The sequence below is a fragment of the Acinonyx jubatus genome, chromosome D3 (genome assembly GCF_027475565.1).
Source record: "Acinonyx jubatus isolate Ajub_Pintada_27869175 chromosome D3, VMU_Ajub_asm_v1.0, whole genome shotgun sequence".
Taxonomy (NCBI): Eukaryota; Metazoa; Chordata; class Mammalia; order Carnivora; family Felidae; genus Acinonyx; species Acinonyx jubatus.
In genome coordinates this window covers 18,767,218-18,791,733 of record NC_069392.1, presented here as the reverse complement: position 1 = coordinate 18,791,733, position 24,516 = coordinate 18,767,218, and the positions used below count along the sequence as shown (strand labels likewise).

The following is a 24,516-nucleotide window of genomic DNA, read 5'->3' as shown; positions in this document are numbered from 1 at the left end:
TCCAGAGCTCTGCCAGACACCCTCACACCTCCTCTCCATCCAAGAGCGAGACGTGCACCCTCTGCTGTGGCACCTCATTCACCCCATGGCCAGGGTCCCTGGCCCAGGGCCAGCCCATAAGAGGGACTAAGGAGATATCAGTTCATATAATACTGCCATACATGAGGAATGGTCAGCCCAATTACAACCAAAACCACAGCAGAAACATCAAGTTCCTCCCTCAGGACACACAGAAGGTTCTGGCTCCAAAGCCACTGCCCTTGCCTGAGAATGGACAATAAGGGAAAGCATTGGTTTTCCTAAAACAGACACCTTTGGCAAGTTTGCAGGCAGAAGCTGAAGAACACAGCAGCTTATATAGCTATTAACACGTGCCCTACAGCTCATCTGATCAGACACAAGAAACCCAAACATAGCTCTAGCAACCAAGGAAGGGGCTGTGTCCCCATGACATACTTCATAGTAGGAAACTGCCTTGCCAGCGATGGAAAAAAAACAGGAGGCATAGGGCAGCACTGCGAGGCAGTGTTCACCCTGGACAACAATGCAAAACCTCCTTCCTTCCCTGTCTGCTGAGACACCTGCATGCCTAGTAGATTTCCATCTCTCCTGCCACCACCTTACATTCTGGGAAGATGGCCTGGCAGCCCAGTTTCAGGCCCTGCGATACCTGGGCCAATGGCTTCGACTGGATCCGAATGGAGTTCAACCACAGAGGCTGTGAGCTATGCAGGAGAAAGAACAAGCAAAGGGAAGAGGTGTGCAGGGAGTCAACCTGTGTCTCCTGTCTGTCGCCCACTCTCTGCCCTTCCTGCCCCTTCCTAGGGGAGCCACAAGTTCCCTCCTCTAGGGGAGTTCTACAAATGAAACCCTCAAGTGCCAATGGCAGAAAAGGAATTCTGACTTCTCCTCATATTTACTTCCTGGAAAACCTCTATTCTGCTAAATCCCACTGGGCATCACTGATGGAGGATTAGAGACAGAATCTCAAGGTCCGTGCTCCACCCACCCCAGTGAGTCCCAGTAGAGGATAATAGTCAGTGCTCCTTGTACTGCCAGGGTCCATTTCCCAGCCTGCTCAGCCCTGCGGCCACTGCAGTAATAACAGAAGGGAGGGAGGGGCCCTTGTGCAGGGCAGTCACCAAGAAATAGGGCTGCATGGCATGGGAAGAGCTCAACATGGTGCTGAGTGAAAAGGAAGCTCGATGCCATACACAGCATGACAGCATTTAGGCTAGAGGAAAGAACAGATAAATCATGGCATTCTTTCTAGGAGTACATGTATACATAAATAACCGGGTTTTTTTTTTGTTTTTTTTTTTAAGTCTGGAAAGATAAACTGTAGGTTGCTCTGAAGCAGGAGTGAAATGAGGGGGTGGGACAAAAAGGTTTTAGCTTTGTCTTTACTGTTGCCAATTGTTTTAAAGAAGGTGTTTCTTCGTATAATTGAAGAGGGGTTTCTATAAGTGTTAAACAAGGGTCATGCTGCTCTTCTCTCCCCCGTTTTCTTCCAGGGTTTGGCCCAGTCACAGAACCCGACACCTGTCTCTGGTCAGCTGGTTAGCAGGGTCCCTCATGGCCACGCTGCCCTTCCCTCCACCTGTGTCCTCTGCCACTGGTGCCAGGCCTATCCCCTGGATGCTGCATGTAAACCACCCAGGGACCCTGTTAAAGTGCAACTTTTGATTATGAGTCCCTGATGCAGCCTTTTAACAGCTCCCCACCCCCTCCAACCCCCCCGAAAGAGGTTCTGATGCCCAGTCAGGTGTGGAAGCTACTATCCTTGCTGACCTACTTGAGCAGAGAAAGAGAGGTAAAGCCTTAGGGCCAAGGTGCCCAGAGTCTGGAACCCTGAGACAACTGTCCTGGGCTCAGGGGGCAGTGACACCCAGAGCTCATGGGAAGAAGGGGAGGTCACTGGCATTCCTAAACAGTAGCCCCAGATGGTGCTTCCAGCTTACCCTCGTCAAGTGTGGGTGCTGTGCAGAGACTGGGAAATGTGTGGAAACAGAAGGGTAGCCTTTTTAAGGCTTTCCCAAAGTGTATCGCACAGCACACCGATGTCCAGCAGGACTTTGTGTGAGAAATCCGAGGCCCCCATGGCTGTCGACACAGGGTGACAACAGTCATCACAGCAGGGGAACATTCAGATGAGCCTGTGCTCTTATAGCACATCCACCCAGCATTTTCACTAAGGTCCATCCCTGCCAGCTCACTTCATTAGTTTTGTAGTCTGTCTCTTGCTGATTTTCACATCAAGTCTGATGGTATAATGCACACCTATTGCAAAGTTAAACTGCAAATTCTGCAAAAGAGGTGGGACTTTGCAAAAGATGCGGGATTTCATGAAGCTGATGAAAGTAATGTGGGCAAAGCCTTTGCACATGAGCACCAGGCACAATTAACATGGATGACAACTGCCCAAAGGGAGGACTGCTGGTCAAGGAAGAGACCGCAACACACACTTCTAAGGCACAAAGATGTCAGAGAATCCTGGGAGAGGGAAATAGCTCTCAAGTATTTCTGCAAAAGTAGCTGTCGAAATTTAGGCTGCCAAGGTGAAGGAGCATCATAGCGTGCTATCATAAACTATTAGAAAATTAAGCTCCCCTCAAACCAACCAAACTCAATCATGCTTGGTTCGTTTGAAGAATTAATACATCCTTGTGATCACCAAAGCCCTAGTAACGTAAGACTTAGGAGTTATTTTCATTATTATTTAATTACTAAGATAAAGTCCCAATCACACCTTTACCAGGGTAACTGAGCCCCACCGTAAGTGGATTCACATTGTGACCCTTTGCTAGTGCTGACAGCAGCCCCTCCCCTTCTTCTCTGGGCTGTTGGGTAGGGATGTCACCCACATACAAAAGGGGTGACATTTATGTCATTATTACATTCTCATTTATGCTTTTTAAGTTTACTTATTTATTTTGAGAGAGAGAGGGAGAGAAAGAATAACCAGGGGAGGGACAGAGAGAGAGGGGGACAGAGGATCCGAAGCAGGCTCTGAGCTGACAGCAGACAGCCCAATGCAGGGCTTGAACTCACAAACTATGAGATCATGACCTGAGCTGAAGTCGGATGCTCAACCAATTGAGCCACCCAGGCACCCTTCATTTATGCTTTTCCATACCAATTGAATTTTTAACACCAAGGACACCTCACTTTCATATAAAATCAGTAAAAGCAACAAAGAGCTGTTACCTCTTTGCAGTACAAGGCTAGGACTTCCCCTACTTAGCACAATGCTAGGAGGCCAGGGTCACTGTGAGGCCAAGCATTCTGGGAGCCTGCCGCTGAAGAGTGGCAGGTGTCGGAATGGGGGGCTGGGTATGACAACAGAGGTCCACTCTCGAGGACACAGAGGCTATCAGAGGACAGCAGTGGCACAGCTATAGCTGAAAGCCTCAGTTGAAAACCTTCTCTCGCTGGGTTCCCTCAACAATCCAATGGCAGCATGAAGAAGGTCATCATCTCATTTGGGTTTTGACCACATTTGATCACTAGAAGAAACAGGCCCCTTCCGCACTCTGCTCTCCTAGGAAACCCTTCTGGATTGTCATCTTACTGCCACACCAGCCTCAAAAATGTCATGTGGCTCCTTCATTTCCAATTCAAGGAGCCAAGGCCCACAGGCCAGACACTCAGCAACCTGCACTAGGGGAGTCCCCTACCAAGATGGACTTCAAAATTCCCAAGAAGTTCCTTTGAAGGGAACAAGGAAGGGGCGCGTTGGTAGCTCAGTCAGTTAAGGTCTGACTTGAACTCAGCTCAGGTCTTGATCTCAGGACCCCACACGGGGCTCCACACTGGGCATGAAGCCTACTTAAAGAATAAATAAAATGAAGTAAAATAAAACATGAAGGGAACCGGAAATAGACAGCTACTTCTGGTGGCCAACACCCCTTCCCTGCCTCTCAACTGCTGGAAAACTGATGGCTGACCAGCCAGATCATAAGAACCTGGCCTTGAATTCACCAATGCCAGACTGGGTGTCTAAAGACCAGGGACTAAGCTGTCACTGACCACAGTATGGCTTCAGTTTCACGAGAAGGATCATCCATGAGCTCCCAGCATGGTTGTGAGGACAAGTGCAAAAAACAGATAGGACAGAACTTGGCCACCTGAGGGCACTTGGGTGGGATGGCAGCCCTTCTGCAGAGCCCCTCTTCACCTGCTGTACGAGCTCAGGGGGCAGCTCAGCTCTCCACTGCTTCAGCTGGCGCGAGGCAAAGGAGTGCAAGGCATAGGACATGGTGCCATACTCGATCCACAGGGACAGGTTGGAGCTGTCGATCTCCAGGGCCCGCCGGAAACAGTTCAGGACAGGTGTGGCGTGCTTCCAGATGGGACCATCACTCTTCAGCTCATTGGAGTTCAGTTTGTCCTGAATGCGACTGGCCCGGGCCAGGGCCATGCCTGCCCAGGAATCAAACCTGCAGTCATGACAAAAGCACCAGTAAACACACAGCTGCCCTTACAGCACTGCAGACATGGTAGCCTGGGCAAGGCACCCAGGCCCCAGGGGAGTGGTCCCAGGCCATGACCCAGAGCCCAGCTCCACCACTCATGGACTCCATGTTTCTAAGCTATGAAATATGGCTAAGAAAACCCATATCAAGAAAGCTGAGCTGCTGGGACACCACAAGACATGTATTTTAGGTCATTCAGCATCCCGCAGGTACTCAGTAAGTGCTCTAAGAGAATCCCCATGGACTCGAGCCCAAATTATGCTAACATGGTGAGCTCTTGGACTCTGCTCCCCTTTGCTTCCCTGCTTAGAGGGGTTACCCAAAGAATGTCTCTGATGGAAAGGAAAAGGGGTGCTTTACAAGGCATGGCCCATCCAAGGTGACAGGGAGGCTCTCATCCAGCTGCCACCTCACCTAACCCCGCACTGGTAGCACCTGCCATCAACACACTCACTGACCAAAAGCACGGGGCAGCCAAGACCCTGAAAACACTGCCATGTAGTTGCTACATGGTCCTTCCTCTGGGACCTTGACCACATCCTGCCCTGTCCACCTCAGTTCCCAGAAGCAATATGGAGAGCAAGGGGACCACAGGATGGCTGAGAGCCTACAGTTCTGAGATCACCTGAAAGAAAGTGGTGGGGAAAATGTAAAAGGCTGTGATGACGACGAAGGCCAAGACGACTTCTGGGCACTTGGGAGAGTAGAATTTCCTGAGTGCAAGTACAGACAACAGAATAGACAGCAATCACATAACAGATGCTACCTTCCACATGCTGACAATTCTTGACCTACTGCTGTACTAACTTTAAAACTGGCCAACTAGCTTTCTGGACTATTTTTGACAGTCCTCCAGGTGTGGTAAGGGCAGAGCAGACTTGTGAAGCTCATACGTGCTTCTGCCGTACTCCAGGCACCCAAAGATGAAAAAGTATGAGCAAAGGAGCAGTAAAGAGGCCTGAAGGCTTAAGTGATGATGGGGGATAGCAAAAATGAAGGCTTCAGCCCCTGTGTGGAGGCCCTGAGTGTACCCTTTCCTCCTCAGGGCCTGGGATCCGGGGCTCTGCTCAAGTCACCCTGGGGGCGGAAGCATAGGGGTAGGTGTCAAGCTCCCCTCCAGATGGTGGGGAACCCTGTCAGGGACTTACCACCAGGGCCAGCTCCTTCCACACTGAGGGTTTCCCCTCTTAACTCCTCCCAGAATGCCTTCGGCAACCCCCTTTGCCCTTGCCTTGAGGGAAGGGACCAAATCACGGTGTGTGCCCATATACCTGCATGAGTACCAAAATGGAAACCACTAACCACAAATAGAAGTGACCAAGAACACAGACACCTCATCACAAAAATAAAAAATGCTTCTCTGTGTGTCACCAAAAACCAAGTCCTGACACGGGTTCTTGATTCTAGCAGAGCAGCGCACAACCCACACTCGGGGAGTGCTGACCCACAAGGACAGCAGGGAGCCCAAGGGCCAGCGATGCCACGAACTCAGGAGGAAGAAGCATCCAGAGCCTGTGCGCTGGGCTGATACTCACGTAGGGCAGGCCTGCTCCCAGCACTGGACTCAGAGTTGTTTGGCAGAGGGATGAGCTGTATTGGGACCTATTCCCATCTTGCCCCAGAGAATGCCACTCTATGAAACCCCTGGCCAAGGTGGCCCAATCCCAGCTGAGCAAGAGCAGATGGAACAGTGGATGGGTCAAGAAAAGCTGTCGCCAGCATTCTCGCAGACTTGCTCTTCCTGCAGGGACCACCAACAAACACTGTGGCTGGGACACACCACCACACACCCAGCTGTCTGCCATGGGCTTCACCTGTGTCTAGCAGGCTCTGAAAATGTAAAGAAAAGGCCAGCATCCAAACTTCCATCTTAGCCAGCACAGAAGATGACACTGAGCCCAAGTCTTCCCTGACACCTGCTCGTGAGGGCCAGAATGAAGGAGGGTCAGGACTAGGCCACCAAGTTCCTCCTGGCCCTGGGGCCAGTCCTCACAGGGCACCCCACCTCTACGGCACGGCTGCCAGCAGGCCAAGCCTGACAGATTGACACCCTCTGAAACCGGTGCATGTACAAGTTGGAAGGAGGCCCAAATGAGCTGTCACGAACCTTGTCTTGTAACCCAAAGGGCTGCTGGGTGAGAGGTGTCACGCCAGGCTCTCACCTCTCCACAGGCAGGCTGGTCTTATCACCCTCACTTTTCAGACATGGAGGCAGCAGTGCAAAGGAGGTGACTCCTCACTGCCTAGAGCAGGAGCACTCAGCCAGCCTGAGAATGGATCTCCCCTACCAAACTGGTCCACAGTGACCCCAGAGAGGACATCCAGGGCCACCAATACATGGCTCCCTGCCTGAAGGAAATCATACACTGAGCAACAAGGGGGCTGGGAGAACCTTTCCCACAAGCTACAGAAGTTGTGTAAACTGGTTTCTCTACTCAGATCCCAGCCCCTCTCCCCCGGGCCAGGTGGGTCCTGACAAGATGGAGCTCTGCATTTTCCCCTGAGGATGGGCAGCCTCTGCGGCCTGGCCCCTGAGTACTTTACCTACAGACACTACTCTGGACCTTCAGATACAAAGCTTATCTCGACCCAAGGCTTACCTCCTAGGTGTGGAGGCCATGAGAAAATGTTCCCTCTCAATCAAATGAATCAGACTTGATGAGCTTAGCAGAGCCCTTTCAGGATGAACAGGCCAACCATTACAATTTAAGAAAAAGCCACCCGGGCTCAGCAGGAAGAAAGCATGAGCCTCACATACAATAGGCTCTCCTACTTTTACTGTCATGACAATTGCTACTGCCAACACTTGCATCAGAGCAAGGAAAGAGAACTCCTAGCTTAAGTATTTCTATTACCTTCCCCTTTCCCCAAAATAAGGAAACAACCATTAGCTAAAGACACATAGTACACATCAGCCCACTTCCCAGGGCCAGGAGCCAGGAAAGGAGGCAGCACTCAACCAGGAGGATGGAACCAGATGGCACCCCACTGCCCTGCTGGCCTGGATCCAGATGGAAACCTCATACCTTCTCTGAGGCCAGTGCTCATCCCAGGTATCTTCTGGAAGGAAGCCTTCTCCACTGCTCCTCTTTTTATGAAGAACCTGTCTCTTGCCTTTCCTAATAACTGCAGAATGCTAACCATACTTTCTCATTCCTTTTCCCCTAATCTCTTTGCTATGGCAGGGAAACCCCAACCTGGCCCAGGAAAGGGTTTGCTGAGCTGGGGTCACCCCAACCCTCCCTGCTTGGCCGTATGCCCAGGTCACTGACCTGTTGGGGCAGATGCAGATGTCATGCATGTAGAACTTGATAGCCTTAGACTGCTCCTTGTTTTTGAAATGGTAATCAGCCAGGAGGTAGTAGAGCTCATTCACCACTGGAGGGGAGGGGTCGGCCCCTTCTGGAAGGCAGGGCACCTGGCAGGTGAGGGAGCAGGATAAGGGGAGATGGAGTCAGGGTCTCAGATGTGACCAGTAACGCTGCAAACCCAGGACCATTCACATTAGCACAGGACAGACACTAGGCTTCTCATGGACCTAACTTCTGGTATAGAGCAAGGAAAGCAGACAAGGTGCAGAAGCAGCAGTGCCGGAGGGGAAAATGATGGGACACAGCTCCACCATGCTCAGTTCCTACCTCGGCCGAGGTGCCCTCAATGTAGGCAGAGACTTTGTCCAGGTTCAGGGCCGGCCTTTCTGTGCGGGGCACAATGGTGGCGATCCTCTTCAGAAGGTTGGCCAAGTCAGCAGACACAGTGCTGGTCTTGTAGCTGTCAAATTCAGGAAGGGTCTTGGGCTTAAAATACTCAAACATAAACAGAGCGTCCTCCCATATAAGGTCCACCTTGAGAAAAGACAGAAAGCAGATCATAGTACAGTCAGGGTAAAGCAGAAAGGGAAAGGTTCTTCCATGGAAATAATGCAAACAAGGTTACAATATGTTAGAGTGTAGAAAAAGTCCCATATACTTTTAAAAATCTGCATACTCACTCTAATTCCCAAACCCAAATGTCTGAAGAGCAGAAAAATGAACTGGCATAAGCCCGGCCTTTACAAAGACAAATGTTGGAAACTGAGGGCCACACTCTGTTGAGTCCACATGGCTGAGCCAGAGGGTACGTTCAATCACGAGTGGGCACTGTGGCCAGGCCACTGACCCTCTCCTTAAGCCTCAGCTGCCCCACTGCTTGCTCTGGACCAGGGTGGGTCTGCATTCTACATGGGACCACAGTGGGGGCCCTGCCCAAGGAGCTTACATTCAGGGAATGGAATTGGTAAGAATAAATGACAGTACTGACAAGCCATGAGTGCTTGAAACCCAAACAACAAAAACAAATGAAAACCTCTAAGGAATTATTCATATTATCCGACTGGAAAAGGAAATCCTTTGAAAATTGCCATGCTGCACTTTTGAATGATTGGTCAACATTTACGAAGCTCGTTTTTGCAAGGAAAACCCTTTTCCTATGATCAGACTACATCTGACCATGCTCTCATTCTCCTGGTGCAACTAACCACAAGAGGTGTGTGTCTGATGTCCTCCAGGAGTGCTCACGCCCCTGCTTCTCTGAGCCCCACTCCCCTGGGCACGGGCGGGGACACCCTCACCTGCTGGGCTGAGTGCTCCTCCAGGTACCTGGCCTTGCTCTTCTTGCTAGGGAAGCTGTACAGGCAGTAGAAGCACTGTTCCAAGGCGGTCTCCAGCTCCTCCTTGTAGGGGTGCGTGTCTTCAGAGGTGGATGCAGCAAGTTCCTTCTGGAGAACGCGTACCTGTGGTAGGCAGGAAGAGACGCCTGAGGAGAAGGAGCCAGTTCTCCAGCTTCCCTGGCACAGTGCCAGCTTCCCTGGCACAGTGGGACCCCAGGGAGACCACCACGCTATCAAGTCTGTTAACCTGAGGAGGCTGTGTCTCTTGGGCCTGTTTCCTAAAAGGGCCTGTTACCCCCACAGGAGCCATTCTAGGCCCAGATCTGACAAGTGACCAGAAGGGCGTGCTTGCCAAACTGCCTTCCTTCTAGCGCATCCAGTCAGTATCTACCAGCTGCTAGGAGATATTATATGCCCTCTGGTAAGTTCTCTACCCACTTATTTGGCCATTCATTTGCTCCCCAAATATTTACCAAGCACCTCGTTATGTTAGGCACAATGTGACACAGTCTCTGCTTTTAAGAAGCTCAGATGGAGGGGCAGTAAATTAAACAGGTGGTTATAATGCAAATGGTAAATCCCATTAGGACTGAGGGAGTCTCTCTCAGACAAAACATCAATAAGGATTCCAGAGGATGTAAACAACACAGTCAATAAGTGATGCATCTATGAAGATTAGATTCAATGGCTATTGTTATGCCCAACTATTACCAGATACACATTCTTTTCAAGCATCCATGAGCTTTTTTCCAAAACTAGACAAAAAGCACATCTCAACAAATACTAAAGACAAAATATAATACACACCACATCCTCAGAACATAAGTCAGTAAAATGAGAAATCAGTACATAAAGGTAGCAAATACCACAGGTCAAAACATGGCATGCAGCTAAAAATGTACTTGGGGAAAACTTATAACCTTCAGCACTTGTACAAAAAAGAGTGAACACTGCCACTGAGTGGCCATCTAAACACAGTGTAGTTTCAGGTTGATAAGCACATGGCTTTTCCCATAGGCTTCACACATAAACTTATATCTTATATCTTATATCTTATATAAAAGGAAGAAGTTACTTGAAGGGCACTTTATACACCGGGTCATTCAAACAATTCACCAAATGTCTTTTCACATAAGCTTTTATATGTAAGTTTGTAAACACATCTTAATGCTAGGAAGATGTCACTGAATGACCTTAAACCTGATGTTAACCCCATGGCTTTTCCCAATGCTTCTGCACTTAATTTAGAAACATTAATACCTTAATGATAGCAAGATGTGAAAAAAAAAAAGAGTGAACACTGAAATAAGCTTTCACCGCAATAAGTTAGAAAAAGCACAAAGTAAATCCAAAGAAATGATACAGATGTGTGTGTGTTTATTTCTGTATTTTTATATTGCGCTATACATTATATAGTTGCATGGGTTTTTAAACTTTACATATAAAATATCATGTAATACATAACCCTTAGCACGTTGCTCTTATTCATTTCACTGAGCTATATTCACATTGATACAAATAAATCTAGTTCATTCATTTGCACTGCTGTAGGCAGTTAAACTAATTAAAATGAATGAATGGACCAGACTTATTTGTATCAATGTGAATATAGCTCAGTGAACTGAAATGAATCTTATTGTACGGGGATATCAAAATTTCAAACTTTTTAGTATGGAAAATTCCAAACATATATTAAACTAGAAATGATAGTATAGTGAGCCCACATATGGAGCACTGATTAATAAGTCTGATTACTAAGCACTGATTACTAATAAGCACTGATTACTAAGTCTGTGCATAGCCAGTCCCTCACCCAACTGTCCCCAATCCACCCCACATCATGTGGAAACAAATCTTAGACATTACATCACTTTGTCTGTAAATATTTGTTACCATTTTTTTTTTTTTACCTTTTCTAATGATAGCATTAAGGGTGTTTATCCTTTTTTGTATATGTGTTATAAACAGAATTATGGTTAACATCCACCAACATGCTATTCTTTATATGCATGTGAAAGTTTCTTTTTCTTTAGTGTGGATTCCTATAAAAGGAATTACCAGGTCACAGGGTTTGCACATTTGCAACTTTCAAAACTGTATTTTCAAACTGTTTGCCAAAAGAGTTGAACTAATTAATTGTATACTTTAAAAAAATTTTTTTTTAATGCTTATTTTTTTGACAGAGAGAGACAAAGCATGAGCAGGGGAGGGGCAGAGAGAGAGGGAGACACAGAATCTGAAGCAGGCTCCAGGCTCTGAGACGTCAGCACAGAGCCTGATGCGGGGCCCGAACTCATGAACTGCAAGACCATGACCTGAGCCGAAGTCTGACACTGAACCAACTGAACCACCCAAGCGCCCCACTAATTTTATACTTCTGATGGCAGGATGGAAATTCCTACACAGCCCCATCAGCCCTAGGTACCACGGACAAATGCTGATGACTGTCTGAAAGGACAAAATGGTATTCCATTGCTTTTAATTCCTTTTTAATAAAGAATTTATGGTTGTTAGTGAGGTTGAGTGTCTTTTCATGTTTATTGGCCTTTAAGGTTTCCTCTCTAGTGATCTGTTCATATAATTTCCTCATTTTTCTCTTGGACTTTTTTCTTTTTCTATGGATTTGTGGAGTTTTTTAAATACCCTGAATTCCAGTCTTTTGTCTGATATGTATGTTTCACCAGTTTCACACACACGTGTGTGTCTGTGTGTGTGTGTGTGTAGTTCTATCACTATGCTATTTTATGTGGAACTTTGTGTATAGTGTTTGTTTTACAGAATTTTAAAATTTTAATGTCAGATTTATTAGTCCTTTCCTTTATGGTTTATGGGGGTGAGGGAAGGACGGTGAGGAAGAGTATACTATCCTTCCTGTAACTTTTTATTTCTATTAGAAGACAGGATTGAAGCAAATACAGCAGATAGTTAATGTGTACACAATCTGGGTGGTAGTACCAGGACATAGTGTAACAGGGACAGTCTGGAAGTTAGTAAAGGCTCTATAGAAAAGGGGCCATTTGAGTTGAGTGTGAATGAATGGATAAGAATTCAGCAACCTGAATATAACATATGAAAAGAAATACTAACTCAAGAAAAGATGAGATCCAAGAGGATTTCTCCCTCAGAGAATACTTCCACTCCATCCAAGAAAAAAAAATCCACACAAAAGATCTCCCCATGTCAGTCACAAAGCACTCCCAAGACACAATCCTTTATCTGAAGACCACTAACCTGGGGCAATGAGAAGAGCCAGCAATAAAGTATTCACCTTTGTAACGCCCACAGCACCCAGAATGGTGAATGCTCAGCAACCATTTGTAGATCAATGAATGAATAACTTTATGTTTGTTCATTTATTTATTCAAGAAACATCAACTGGACAGTAATCTATGTCAGCCACTGCTCAGGGCCCTAGAGATGCTTCAGGCAGCAAGACTAAAAAGGTCTCTGATCTCAGGAACACACCAGCTAGCAGAGAGGCACGTGACACAGAAACAAATAGCAGGGCTGCTCAGCAGTCATGAGGACAGAGTGGCAGGACCAGGGAAGACCTCTTTTAGAAGGTGTCCTCTGAGCTGAGACCAACATGGCAGGAAGGAAAGGGCAAGCCAGACATGTAGACCCCGGGACAGAGTATGACAAACAGAGGGCATGAGGTGGTCAGGACCTGAGCAGAGAGAGAGAGCACTCAATAAGCAGAGGCCGAGTCCACAAAAGTGAAGTTGCTGCAGGAGCTGGAAGAAAGTAAAGGCTAGGCCTCGGGTAGGAAAATCAGGAGCTATGAAATGAAACATGGCGGTATTCCTATCACGTCCACTCCCTCAGATTCACTTAGCAGATCCTGGCAGCTAGAATTCATACTCTGCCAAAAAAGATGTAGACTAAGGAAAATCCAGAGTATGGTCATCCCACCATCGCCCCTGCTGCCTACCCAGAAGGCACCTCAGCACCACTTCTGTCGGGTACCAGCTTGCAAAGGGGCTGACTCATTCTTGACTCTCCCCCAAGCAGTGTAAGGGAAACTGCTTTGTAGAGGTGACCCTGTGGAAGTAGAACAGTGACCCCACACTCTCTCATTGGGAGAGGGAAGGCAGAAAAAGGAAGTTGCCAATTCCTGAGCAGCAATACAGTCTAAGCTTGGCACAATTCTTCCAAAAATGGTCCTGAAGTGTGGTGCTGACCCAGGGTGAGCACCCGGGAGGCCCTCAGAACTCACAGGGTAGAGCAGACACTCAGGCATCTACAGCTGGGGCTCCTGCCAAGTCTCCACCTCCTCAGCACAAGTGCTCTGCAAACTGTCAAGCCCTACACACACATGAGCTCTATACGTATTCTCAGTCTCGTTCATTCATTCAATCCATTACTTATTAAACACCTACTATGAGCTAGATATGCTGTGCTAAGGTACTGGGATCCAGCAGTGAACAAAAGTAACAAAAATCCCTACCTTCAGGGAAGTTACATTTTAATGGAGAAGAGACGCACAATAAACATAACAGATAAATAAATTATATGGCATGCTAGAAGATGGTATGAGCCATGGGGAAAGCACAGGACAGAGGAGGAAGACAAGGACTGGGGAGGCAGGAGCTGCACTTGTAGAGAGGATATGCTCACTGAAAAGGTATACGGCAGAGGTCAGCAAACCTTCTCCTGAAGGGCTATGTAGTAAATATTTTAGGTTTCACATACCACACGGACTCTATCAGAGCTCCTCATCCCTGCCCCTGTATTGCCAAAGCAGCCATAGTTAACATGTAAATGAATGGTTGTGGCTATGTCCCACTAAAACATTTATTAATAGACACTGCTGGGAGCCTGGCTGACTCAGTTGGTTAAGCGTCTGACTTCGGCTCAGGTCATGATTTCGCGGTTCGTGAGTTAGAGCCTCGTGTCGGACTCTGCACTGACAGCTCAGAGCCTGGAGCCTGCTTCAGATTCCGTGCCTCACTCTCTCTCTCTGCCCCTCCCCAGCTTGTGCTCTCTCTCTCTCAAAAATAAAGACATTCAAGAAAAAAAAATTTATTTAAACAGACACTGCAGGCTGGGTTAGGTGCCCCTCTCATGCTCTGTAACCTGTCTGCACCACTTGGCCTCACACTCAGCAGTGAGGTTTGGGGACAGGAATCATGCTGCTTATCCCCAGTAAGCCCAGTCAATCACAGCTGCTAGTAAGAGACAGCTATCTGCAGTCACTAAATACTTATTTACTAAATAGCTATTGATTCAGCAACTACTACCTTTCGTGAGTGGTGCTGGGCAAACAGGATTCATTGGAAGGTGGTGGTGAATGCAGTTATTGCCTCTAAATTACTATGAAGGGCCTGGCCCTATGCCTGACACACACAAAACAGATGCAGTCACGATTAGTGGTTCTAAATCCACTTGTAGGTCAAGGCCAGGTCCAGAAGCCGTGAACCTCAGGTGCATAAGGGAACCAAGTTCAGACTTTCTGGCAACTCTGAGTAGTCACATATGAATCAAAGAAGAGCAGTGGGCCCCAGTACAGGGAGAGGCCAAGCAAGCCTCAGGACGCCAAACCATCCCTCCCGCCCCACCAGCCCTGGCCAAGAGGGCAACGCTTACATAGAATCGCAGTAGAGCCCCATCGGAATTGCAGCACCAGGACCTTCTCCCCAAATACTCGTGGGCAGTGTTGAGCAGCATGAGGGAGGATGGGAGCATGGGCGTCTCAGCCATCACTAGGGAAAGACCAGACCGACAGAATTAGCGTGGGGACACTTGTGGGACTTGCAAAGCTCAGTCTCTCCTTTGTGGGCTTTTCTGTCTTTACCAAAGTGGCCACAGATTTTTCTTTCTTTCATTTTTTATCTTTTTGTCTTCTTAAGTAAGTTAATGACTTGATTGGCTTTACAAAAGCAATACATACTTTTCAAAAATCAATTCAGGAGCACCTGAGTGGCTCAGTCAGTCAAGCATCCAACTCTTGACTTCAGCTGAGATCATGATCTCGGTTCGTGAGATAGAGCCTCGTGTGGGGCTCCACCTTGGGATTCTCTATCTCCCTCTCTCTCTCTGCCCCTGACCTGCTCACATACTCTCTCTCTCAGAATAAATAAATACACTTAAAAAGAAATCCAAATCATACAAGAAGACATAAGGAATGCCTTATCCACCTCCAAATAAACACGCTGATGTTCAGTGAACATCCCTGGAAGCAGCGTTCTGGGCATATAGGAAACATTTTGAAAGAGAGAAATAACTTTTAATAATGAAACCCGGGGCGCCTGGGTGGCTCAGTCAGTTAAGCGTCCAACTTCGGCTCAGGTCATGATCTCACGGTTCGTGGGTTTGTGCCTCACATCGGGCTCTGTTCTGACAGCTCAGAGCCTGGAGCCCGTTTCAGATTCTGTGTCTCCTCTCTCTCTCTGCCCCTCCCTGTTCATGTTCTGTCTCTGTCTCAAAAATAAAAAGTAAACAGTAAAAAAAAATTAAAAAAATAAAAATAATGAAACCCATACTATCTATACCATTTCTTAACTTCAAGATTCTTATTCTAAGGTCTTTTGGAATATTACAGATGAAAAAGAAGAATGACTACCTTTCAGTTAAGTGTAGGTTCACCACTAGAATGATTACTAGCTCCTTAAAGATCCTTCAGTGCTTCTGAAACTCTGGACTATAACCCACTAGTGGGCTTGTAACTAGCATTTTTAAAGAGGATTAAGGATAGAACACAAAACAGAAAATACCAGTGCATCTCACGCCCAGTAGAATAAGAATTCTTTCATGAAATTTATGTCATACTTTTTACTATTGGCCAGTCCCTGTCAAAAAGGTATGAAAGGCATGGATTTAAAAATAAAAAGGGGCACCTGAGTGGCTCAGTCAGTTGAGTGTCCAACTCTTGATTTCAGCTGGGGTCATGATTCCATGGTCATGAGATGGAGCCTTGTGTCAGGCTCAGCGTGGAGCCTGCTTAAGATATTCTCTCCCACCCTGCCCCACCCTGCTCTCCGCACCACCCCTTTGCCCCCTGCTCCTCTCCCTAGCTTGTGTGCTCTCTAAAATAAATATATAAATAAATAATTTTTAAAAATAGAGGTGCCTGGGTGGCTCAGTCAGTTAAACATTCAACTCTTGGTTTCTGCTCAAGTCATGATCTCATGCTGGTTGGTGAGTTCAAGTCCCATATCAGGCTCCATGCGGAGGCTGCTTGGGATTCTATCTCCCAGTCTCTGCCCCTCCCCCACTTTCTCTTTCTCTCTCAAAATAAATAAATAGACTTAAAAATTTTTTTTAATAAAAAACATAACTCAGAAAATCATGAGGAAACTATGCTAATTTTTTATGGATCTTTTAGTTTCCATTTTCAACAGCATCAAGTGATTCTATTATACAAGATGGGAGATAGCCTTGTAACACTTCCTCCTTTCTCCTCATCTCCCAATTTTGTTGTGCATATTATTTGTAGCACTTCAGGTTTGCAACATTGACACTCTGTTCTGCAACCATAATTAGCATAACTGCTTTCTCCCAATTCCAAGTTTAAATGGATTTGGTGCTCATCTCAAATCCTTGCCTGTGGCTTTTCCACTCCTGACGAATTTCATTCTGACTCATGTTGGTTTACTAACTTCATCCTCCAGTGACATCTTTAAAAGCACCCACAGGAGCTGGAATCCTGATTTCTAAATGTCTGTTCCCACTATTAATTACAAACAACTTGGCTAGATGTCCTAGATCGTACCATCGTTCCTTGAGAACCATGTAGGCTTTTAGACATCACCTCAACTGCTCTGAATGCAGCTAGGGAGAAATCTGAAATGAGTCTCATGTTTTACCTGTGAAGATAAATCATTTTTTCAATTTAGAAATCTAAAAAATACTTACTTACTTACTTACTTACTTACTTATTTATTTATTTATTTATTTATTTATTTATTTATTTTTGAGAGAAAGAGCAAGTGAGCGAGCATGTGCTTGCACAGGAGCAGGGGAGGGGCAGAGGGAGAAAGAGAATGTTAAGCAGGCTCCATGCCCAGCATGGAGCCCAGTGTGGGGCTCAGTCCCATGACCCTGGGATCATGACCTCAGCAGAAATCAAGAGTTGGACACTCAACCGACGGAGCCACCTAGGCACCCCTAAAAAATCTTTATTCTTCAAGTAGGATGTATCTTGTGGCATTACCAATTTTTCATGGTACATGCTGAACAATGAATCTGCAAGCTCAATTTTTTTTTTACAGAGAAATGTTCCCATATTTGACAGTGGGTTGACTGCTTATCCTATTTCACTGCTGGGGTCTTTCCTTTAGGAGCACTACCTATCCTCACACTGGACAACCTGTTTCCCATATCCATCCTCTTCTCGCTAATGCTGTTAGCTCTGACCTGCATCCATTGGTTTCAGTTCTAGCCATGCTCATTCTGCTCCTTGCTGTCTGGTTTGTTAGTTGTAACAGTGAGACTTGGTTTATAATGTTTTCCCTTAGTTTTGCAATTTTCCTTTTTGTTTCATTCTGCTTATGAGCTCAGGTTTTTTAATAAATTATTTCTTGTGCAAATTGTTACAGGGTCCCTGCCTTTGTTCCTCAGTGTAAGTTTTCTTCCTGAGTTCGTGTGTTTCTTTTTTTGTCCCCCACCCTGTGTGGGGGACAGGCTACGCTATGTCAGCACAGTGGCCATGTCATTTCTTTCTACCCTGCTCATAGTTAGGGCACTTCCTCCACACTACATAAGTAGCTCTAATATATCACCAATGAATTTTCTGGGGCACTCTCCCAAATATAAGCTCAATTTGCCCTTTCCTTAAAACCATAATTTTAAAGCAGGTGTTGCTGTCAATTCACTTGTCTGTAACCTATGTCTGCAGAGACAGAAGAAGGGAGATCATAGGGCTAGTGCTGCACACAATCCTTGCCAGAGAGCCTGGACTTTGTTCTTTCTCGGAGATCCCCTTTAAGGTACGCCTGGCTGCCCAGCAAGAGGAGTGCAGTCAGCAGACAACCCCCAACCGCCAGTTCCTTCAGGGTCTGCTACAGCTGCAGAGATGCACCCCACCCAAGGTCACAGGCTTCCTGCAGGAGTCCATGTACAGTGATTGAGCAAAATGGGAGAACAGGGCTCCTGGGTGGCTCAGTCGGTTAAGTGTCCGTCTTCAGCTCAGGTCATGATCTCACAGTCCATGAGTTCAAGCCCCATGCCAGGCTCTGTGCTGACAGCTCAGAACCTGGAGCCTACTTCAGATTCTGATTCTGTGTCTCCCTCTCTCTCTGCCCTGCCCCTGCTTGCACTGTCTCTCCCTCTCTCTCTCTCTCTCTCTCTCTCTCTCTCTCTTGCTCTCAAAAATAAATAATAAACATTAAAAAAAATTTTTTTTTAAAGAATGATGGGGTATCTTTGTTTAAAAGGTCATTTAGCTGTTATGGTTATTTCTTCAATTCACCACATTTCCTACCACTGCATTGACCTGGCTCAAGTGCCATCTCCATAAAGAGTCCTGGGCTCTCTCTCCAGCTTCTCATTCACAATTACTCATTTGTCACCCTCACGTGCCAGACACTGATTTGGCAAATGATAGCTTTATTATTTCATTTTGTCCTCAGAACAACCCTCTGAGATAGGTACCATTATTCCCAGCATATACGTGGGGAATAGAGGCTGAGAGGTTGTATGACTTGACCAAGGTCACGCAGCCAAGATGTGATAGTTGGGATTTGGACCTGTGCTCACTCCATACTACCCTCCAGCTGTGCACATTGCTGCCCTGACTGGCTCACGCCAGCAGGGGCCAGGGGGCGTGGTGGTTAAGTGCGAAGGCTAGTGCATGGCTGCCCATCTCATAGGGCTATTTTGGGGATTAAAGGAGTTAGCAAGTTTGAGACTGCCTGGAGCAGTGTCCGTGCTCCTTGTAAGCACTCCCCACGCTGTCACTCTATTACCACCTGCACCAGACATGAAATACCACACACCCACTACCTCTCGACCCCACTGTGCAATGAGCTCCCCGAAGAAGCCTCTGCTTCTGTCCAGGCCCCACACAAAATCCTACTGACTGAGCCCCGAGCCCACTCACAGCATCTGGATAGGACTGTCAGGGCCCACCTCCACCCAGAACCATTTCCTGCCACCTTCATCCGTTGGGTTCTGAAGCTGTTGCTGGTGACACAGGGAGTGGAAGGTGTCCTCTTCCTGCCAGATGATTCGATGCAGGATGATCCAGGGCAGCACTGAGGAGACATGGGGCTCCTTGGGCTCCTCTTGGACGGCCATGCTGCAGTCAATGACCTGGGAGAGGAAGAACAGGGGTGTCACAGTAGGGCCAGCTCTCCCTCCAACCCTCTGGGGTGACCCCTCAGGGCAGAGGCGGGGACATGACTAGAAAGCACTCCAGCACTCCAGTCATCAGAGTCCCAGGGTACCCAACAACAGTGGTAAGCCCAGGCATCAGAGGAGCCCGCTCCGGCAGTCCTCCCTATGCCACATGCAGTTCCTGAGGCCCTCTGCACCTATTGTGTGCCAGGACCCATGCCAGACGTGAGGGTTACAGAGGTGAGCAGGGCACGGGGGAGGTGACAGCCTGGGGGGAAGAGAACCACAGACAAGCCACTCAAGAGTTAAGAATCAGTATAGTCGCTGTAATTAAAGCAAATGAGGGCCACAGTGGGGTCGCAGAGGAAGGGTAGGGACAGACAGAGGAGAACCTTGATGTTTCCAGGTGAGTGGTTGTGGTGGAACCAATACTGAAGAGGGCAGGAACTAGGGGTACAGGACAGGCATGCAGGCAGAGGCAGACAAGGAAGTAGATGGAAGTAGATGAGTGGAGAGGAGGCCGGGCAGGTTCAGACACCTTGGGTGATGGGCAACCAGGGGGAACATGAAGGGTTGAAGGAAGGGAGGAGCACACTGGTATTTCCATGTCAGAAAGGTGCCTCTGTGGCAGGGTGGTGGCTGCACCAGGAGTGTAGAGGGGCGGGGAGCACGCTCCCATAGTTCAAATAAGAGACTCTGCCTGGGTTAAGGCAGAGCGCTACAGATGCAGAGGAGAAACAAAGGATGCGGACGTTACGGACATGGATTTGGCAAGACCTGCGCTGATGGCTTGAAGAGCTGTTGTCCGGAAAGAGCCAAGGGTGGCTTCAGGAAAGCTTCCTGCTATGAAGCCCACCTGGACGATGTGGAGTACTGGGACCACCCCTTGGCTAGGAGAGCCAGGACAACGTGGGGTGGTGGAGAGCCCTGGCAGGGAGACAGAGGGCCTGGGTTTCAGCCCCAGCTCTACCTCCTGCTGACCACACACAGGTCAGGGCCTCCTGCTCTGAGCCCGCTTCTGTCACTCAGGGATGGGTGGTCTGGAAGAACCCTGTGATGCCAAGTGCTCAGCAAGCTGCAACCCCCAGACCCGACCAGTCCCAGGAAGGTGTGTGGCCAGTGCGCAGCCACCCACTACCTGAGGTGCCTGCTTCCTGCAGCCAGAGTAGCCAAGGCGCCCCTTTGGGGTCCCTAGCTTGCAGTGAAAGCCAGTGAGCTATGAAGGGGGAATTCCGAGAACCACACCTGCTGGTGCAGGGCAGCGCACGAAGGAGTGGGAGATTACCTGGATGAGGTTGTTGGTGAGCCGGGTGAGGCCAGTGGAGGACGATGATTCCTTCAGGATGCTGCCACTGCTGTCAGCCGAGAGTGACTGTTCGATGCCCAGCAGTAGCTGAGTCACCGTGGCCACCCACTCTTCCTTGGCTGCGGACTCACTCGCATTCACCATCTGCTGGACGGCCTCGTGCAGAGCCACGTCGGAGCACTCAAAACACTGCCGGTGGTCCTTCAACTGGAGCAAGGAGTCCTGAGCACAGGGAGGGGCGAGGAGGAGGGCGTGCCGTGAGAGGACTGTGATGGCGCTCTCCATGCCTGGTCCTCAGGACTGAGGGGCAGTCCAAAAAAAGGGGAAGCGGAGGCCTTCCACAGGCCTTGAGGCATCTGTGAGGTCACATGGCAATCTACGTGCAATCACGGCATGGCGTGTGCCAGCCAGCGGGCTTTCAGAAAGGTGCTTGACCTCTGCACCTCAGTTGCCTCATTTATGAAGCTGGGACACAGAGGCCAGAGTGGGCAAACTGCCAAGGTGAGACTGAGTGACTCCAACACCTCTGTCAGCTCTCACCCCAAGCCACTGTGCCCCAGGCCACCCAGTCATGTGCTCATCCAGTGCCACAGCGCTCAGGGGTCTCAGCAGGGGAGGGGTCTCAGCAGACTGTCGGGGAGGGACTCTCTCTGCAGAAGAGGACCTGAGCCAAGGTCACAGTAGAGGCAACTAGCCAGGCAGCACTGAGGTCATCGTTCTAAGAGTTCCCATCTCCACCCCCCACAACAGGTACCCTCGTGGAAGAAGGTGACTGGGAGCATGAAATGAGCTGTTGTACCTAGCACACTCAGCACCGTGTCCTGGCACATGGAACTCTCAGAACACCACACTATTTTAAAATCCCCTCTTTGGGAGCCATCATCTTTTGTGAAGCTCCCTTTCCTTTTGCTCTAGAACATAACCCATTTAAGCACCTCAGTCTGAGCCGCTTTCATCATCATGCTGCTGTGTGAGGAAACTCGGTCTGGCTGTGAATTTGCAGATCTGGCAGGCGGCCTGTTAGACCAGCAGGAAGCACCTGCCAACCGGTGCCCCCTCAGGCTCTGACCTCGCTGCAGCTGAGGGCTGGCAACAGCTCCACGTGACACAGCTCTTTGAGGTAACACAGACAGGGGTGGGGCAGAAATGCCCAAAACCGCCTTTGGGATGTGCTGCAGTATCTGAACATAGATCAAAACCACCCCCAATTTAAAAGCCCTAATTGCCAGGAAAATGGGTCCTGTGTTTCTTTAGAGAAAGCCAGCACTCTTTAGCAGGAGGCCAGAGGTATGAAGGAGCCTATGGGGTGCAGACATGGAACCCAAAGGCTGACCCTTTCTGATCAAACACCAAACACGTGAGGGACAGGGGCTTATTTTGTAGCAGGATAAAGACTGTGGACCTGAAAGTGCAGCCAGCATTGTCATGAAAGTCAGGGACAAGACAAGGACCCATCAGCAGTGCTCTAATGTGACATAATGCCCAGGGCTCAAACTTAGAAAGAGCTAAAGAGCACAAGAATAACTGCCAACAAGTGAGGAGACCAAATTACCGTTGACTGTGGGCAATATGATCGTCCACCCGAAAAAAACAGAAACTATCAGAAATAATGGGAATGAAGCACAGTGGCTAGATTTAAAATAAACATGCAAAAAACCAGTTGGGTTCCTATAAACCAGAAATGCACAGTTGGAAAACATAATGACCAAAAAAAGACCCTGCTCAAAATCGCAACCAAAAATATCAAGAACTTAGAATCAATTCAACCTGGAGAAACTACATGATTATATCAAAGACCACAAAAGGCAGCTTGCCCAAATAGAGAGGGAGACCCATCATACTGCTAGAGGGGAGGATTCAGGCCCTCCCTCCCCTACATACACCGTATAAAAGCTAGATGAAGCACAATAAACATGAAACATTAACACCACTAGAAGAAAACAAAGGCAAACAGACTTTTAATCTATTTGTTGACATGTTTCTTGTCTGTCTCCCTTCTAAAATATAGGTTCTGTCAAGCGGGCCTTCTCCCCTGTCCAGTGCCAGACACGCTGTAGGAACTCAATCCATGTGTATAGAATGAGTGGATAAATATTCTTCCAGTCTTGAAAAGGCTATCTAAGCATAATAAACAAAATCATAAATGTTTGCAAATATCAAAAGATTTGACAACACAAAATTCACAACTTTTAAAAAGGCCACAATATAAAAGCAAACTGGCATGGGGCGCCTGGGTGGCTCAGTTGGTTGAGCGTCCAACTCATAATTTCAGCTCAGGTCATGATCCCAGGGTTGTGGGATCAAGACCCGCATCGCACTCCATGCTGAGTATGGAGCCTGCTTAAGATTCTCTCCCCCGCCCACCCCCCACCCCCCCGCTCTGCCCCTCTCCCCTCTTGTGCTCACTCCCTCACTTTAAAATTAAAAAATAAATAATAAATAAATAAAAGGAGACTGGGAAAAAAATATTTCCAACATTTGATGAAAAAAAGATTAGTATCTTTAAAATATAAAAAGCACTCCAAATCAATAAGAAAACACACCCCCTCTGTAAGAAATTGAGGAAAAAACAAGAGTCATTTAATTCTCAAAAACCAGGTACTTCGACAGCACTTGGCCCAGGCCTTACCACAGCCCTCTCAGTACTGCTCAGTGCCCATCCAACCCAACAATGGAGCACCCCGCCACACCCAAGAGTTCTGGACGACAGGAGCAAGCTGACATCTGAATCACTGGGGCCTTCTTATCAGGCACACCGAGGGCTAGCCTCTCCCCCCTCCTTCTCCCCACCTAATGGCCTCCCTGGTACACTCAGACATCCCTCCCACATGCGGTCATGCTGGACACTCCTCCACTCCACCCCCCAAGCCTGCCATGGTAACTGAAGTCAGACAAATCTCATTCCCTGATCTCAGCATGAACCAGCCTGAGCCTACTCTGCCAGGAGCTAGAACCTCCCTTTCCTCCCTCCCAATGTCCCTCCCTCTCCCCCTCCTCCCTCCCTTCCTTCTTTCCTTCTCAGAATCAACTGTTTCCTCTCCTTTCACCACGATGGAGATGCCTCCATTTGCTCCTATAGTCATACCTCTTAACTATTTCCCAGTTCAAGAAAGTTAATTGAAATGTTTCAAACAATATGAACAAAATGCCTGGGAGAAGATTAGGCTCTCTTTCCAAATTGGAGGGGAAGGACCCAATAAGATAATAAATATAACATGATTAGTGTGTGACCCATAGAGATGGGATGCCAGGCCACCCAACACCATTTAAGCACATCATGTTTATCACCTTCCAAGTTTATCATCCAACCCCATGCTTCCCAAAGATGGCAGCACTGATGACAGTCGGCACCCATACGGTGCTTGCTACATGCCAGGCATGGTGCCAACATACACTAACTTGTATAAACCCTACGGCAGGTCTCTGAGGGATGAACGATGATCATCTCCATTCTAGAGATGAAGAACCAAGGCACAGAGAGACTGAGAAACTGCCCGGTGCCCAGCAGATCCTGATGCCCAGCGAGCTCTCAGTAAGAGTTTATCTCCTAAAGAAGAAAGGCATGGAGGGAGCCGAGAGGGTGCATGGCTTCAAAACACCACTGTGGTGTTCTTTTTCCTCAAGCACATGATTGTACATGGGTATTTACTTGATTTTGATTACATCGTAGAGTTTGTCCATTTTAACAACTACTCAAAGCTCAATTTCAAAGGTAATATAGAAAGACAGGCAGATGAACAAATGGGTGAATGGATGGGTGACATCCTGACTTTTCTGCCTTCCTCCTCTGCCAGGCAGACGTTCTGATTCAA

The 24,516-nt window shown here is 47.9% G+C and overlaps 1 protein-coding gene across 6 annotated transcripts in view; it reads right to left on the bottom strand.

Annotated features, from left to right (window-relative positions):
• CABIN1 (calcineurin binding protein 1) overlaps nt 1-24,516 on the bottom strand; it is a 152,873-nt gene that overhangs the window by 88,931 nt on the left and 39,426 nt on the right. For all 6 annotated transcript variants that reach the window (XM_027044097.2, XM_053205910.1, XM_053205911.1 and 3 more), the window contains 7 exons: nt 20,684-20,926; nt 19,218-19,374; nt 14,710-14,825; nt 9,085-9,246; nt 8,114-8,320; nt 7,748-7,893; nt 4,178-4,439 (listed from right to left, as the gene is read on the bottom strand). In XM_027044097.2, the coding sequence (XP_026899898.2) occupies nt 4,178-4,439; nt 7,748-7,893; nt 8,114-8,320; nt 9,085-9,246; nt 14,710-14,825; nt 19,218-19,374; nt 20,684-20,926 (1,293 nt within the window). The remainder of the gene's footprint in view (nt 1-4,177; nt 4,440-7,747; nt 7,894-8,113; nt 8,321-9,084; nt 9,247-14,709; nt 14,826-19,217; nt 19,375-20,683; nt 20,927-24,516) is intronic.